The sequence below is a fragment of the Dromiciops gliroides genome, chromosome 2 (genome assembly GCF_019393635.1).
Source record: "Dromiciops gliroides isolate mDroGli1 chromosome 2, mDroGli1.pri, whole genome shotgun sequence".
Lineage (NCBI taxonomy): Eukaryota > Metazoa > Chordata > Mammalia > Microbiotheria > Microbiotheriidae > Dromiciops > Dromiciops gliroides.
The window spans coordinates 331181528-331184090 of record NC_057862.1 but is presented as its reverse complement, the minus strand read 5'-3'; the positions used below and the strand labels follow the sequence as shown (position 1 = coordinate 331184090).

Below are 2563 nucleotides of genomic sequence, written 5' to 3'. Positions count from 1 at the left end.
ATTTATTACACATATACAATGTGCTATTAAATTCAGGGTACTATCTTATCTCTCCTAGAACATCTGGGATAGCAATTTGGCCATCCAACCTATTAGCTCTTCCTTCTAGCTTCTTGTCATCCACACATTTGATAAGAATGACATATATCGCTTTATCCAAATCAATTTGTAATAACTTGAATAAAATCTCAAGGGCTATATACTCACTTACTTAAATAGATTTGTGTTGTCACTGATGAGGGTATTCCCTACAGTGATGCAAATAAAAGTCCATACATATTTTCTTATCTAATGTGATTCACATCTATGTTCTCCCAAAATTCCTTCACAGAGAACCCAGCCACTGTTCTTGAGGCCTTCTTATTTATTTACTTACTTATTTATCTATTTATCTATCTATTTATTTACTTATTTCTTTTTAGTGAGGCAATTGGGGTTAAGTGACTTGCCCAGGGTCACACAGCTAGTGTTAAGTGTCTGAGGCCAGATTTGAACTCAGGTACTCCTGACTCCAGGGCCGGTGCTCTATCCACTGCGCCATCTAGCTGCCCCTAGGCCTTCTTTTAATTCAGGGATTCTGAACCATGTTTGTGTTTTGGACCCCTGTCATGGTTGAGTGAAGACTAGGGCACCTTTCTTAGAGCACTCTGTTTAAAAACACAAAATACTCTCTCTTTCCCGCCCGCGCCGGAGGGAGCTGATGGCGGCCTCCCTGGAGCCCGCCCCGGCCTCCGCCGAGTCCTGCTCCTCCTGCTGTTCCTCATCGGGCTCTCGGCCTGCTCAGCTGAGCCCTGCACTGATCCTGTGATTACTCCTTCCTCCTACACCACCTCCGATGCGGGTCATTTCCACTGAGACTGTTTTCATCGTTGAGATCTCTTTGATGTGCAAGAATGGGGCACAGAATGTAGCCCTCTATGCTGACGTTAATGGAAAGCAGTTTCCAGTGACTCGTGGCCAGGATATTGGGCGCTATCAGGTATCCTGGAGCTTGGAACATAGGCGTGCCCATTCTGGAACCTATGAAGTCAAATTCTTTGATGAAGAATCCTACAGTCTTCTGAGAAAGGCCCAGAGAAGCAATGGGGATGTTTCAGCCATTAGACCCTTGTTCACAGTCAGCGTGGATCACCGGGGTCCCTGGAATGGGCCGTGGGTCTCTACCGAGGTGCTGGCTGCAATGATCGGCATGGTGATCTATTACATGGCTTTCAGTGCCAAAAGCAACATTCAGGCCTGAGCCATATGAATTGGGCTTCCCTGCATAGACGTTTATCTTGATTTTTTTTTTTAGTGAGGCAATTGGAGTTAAGTGACTTGCCCAGGGTCACACAGCTAGTAAGTGTTAAGTGTCTGAGGCCGGATTTGAACTCAGGTCCTCCTGGATCCAGGGCCGGTGCTCTATCCACTGCGCCACCTAACTGCCCCTAGACGTTTATCTTCATGCAAAATAAAAGGGTTTGTTACTGGGGAAAAAAACAAACCCACAAAATAAAATACATAAGACTACAAGTGAAAGCAATTATCTTGAAATATTGTTATAAAATAATTTTTTTTTTCAACTCACAGACACTAGCTTAAGAACTCCGGCTCGAGGTATTTTTATCTTTTCTAAGTGTCCATTTCCCACGTCAGCATTTCATCTGTTTGTTCCCCCTCAGTCTCACTACATGACTGATCCAATTCCTTTTCCAATATACATTTCCCCAATCTTATGATATGCTAACTCAATAGGCTGGCTATCAAATGGACATTTTTTACCCATTAAGCTTTTAAGTATAGATTTTTAAGCCAATCTCTTCTGAGCAACTTTGGATAACATTTTGGAGTTCAAAGTAATCAGTATAAACTTAGCCACAAACAGCATCTAAAGGATCTCATCATCTATAGAGATACCCTCTTCCATTTAAACTCTCTATAGGACATGCTCTATGACAGTGTCCATGACAGTGTATGACACTGAGCATAGATCCATCTCCCTTATAGACTCCCTAATCTATCTCCCTAATATACATCTAACATTAAGCAAGTCCTGACTATGCCTTGCATGACAGTAATCAGAGTATAGTTAAATAAAGTACTCTCTTCAGTTATACTTGTAAAAGGTCCCTTCCACTACTTTTGGAAAACTCAATTTGTGTTCATATCTATTCAAATGAATGCTGAGCCCCCATTATTACTTTTCTTTCTCTGAATTTTCTCCATTTGAACAGTTGCTATGCTAATCACCTAACATCACACTATAGCTGTGGGAAAGGGCAATTTACTTAAAATAGAAACAGGGCATAAAATCAGGAAAGTGGGGTAAAAGAAAACACTCTTTACATCATGCCCAGAATGCACTGACCCTCTTAACCTCCAGGTTACATACTCAGTCCTTCTCTACTCCCAAATGCCTCTTGATACATAAAAAAGACATCCAGGTAGGTTAGGAGTATTTTCACCACTCTCCAAATAACCCTTCTACCTCCCACCTAAGTAGAAGAGGTAGTAGAAACTCAATCAATCACAGGAGAATCGAGGGAGCTTGTGTGGGCGACCTGAGTTAGTTTCTTTTACATAT

At 42.0% G+C, this 2563-nt stretch overlaps 1 protein-coding gene across 1 annotated transcript; it reads left to right on the top strand.

The window, feature by feature from the left end:
* Nucleotides 1-810: 810 nt before the first annotated feature.
* Nucleotides 811-1282, top strand: LOC122743339 (translocon-associated protein subunit delta-like). Its single transcript, XM_043988210.1, has one exon. It carries the CDS (start codon nt 836-838, stop codon nt 1238-1240), a length of 405 nt encoding a protein of 134 aa, XP_043844145.1. The 5' UTR covers nt 811-835; the 3' UTR covers nt 1241-1282.
* The last annotated feature ends 1281 nt before the right edge of the window (nt 1283-2563 follow it).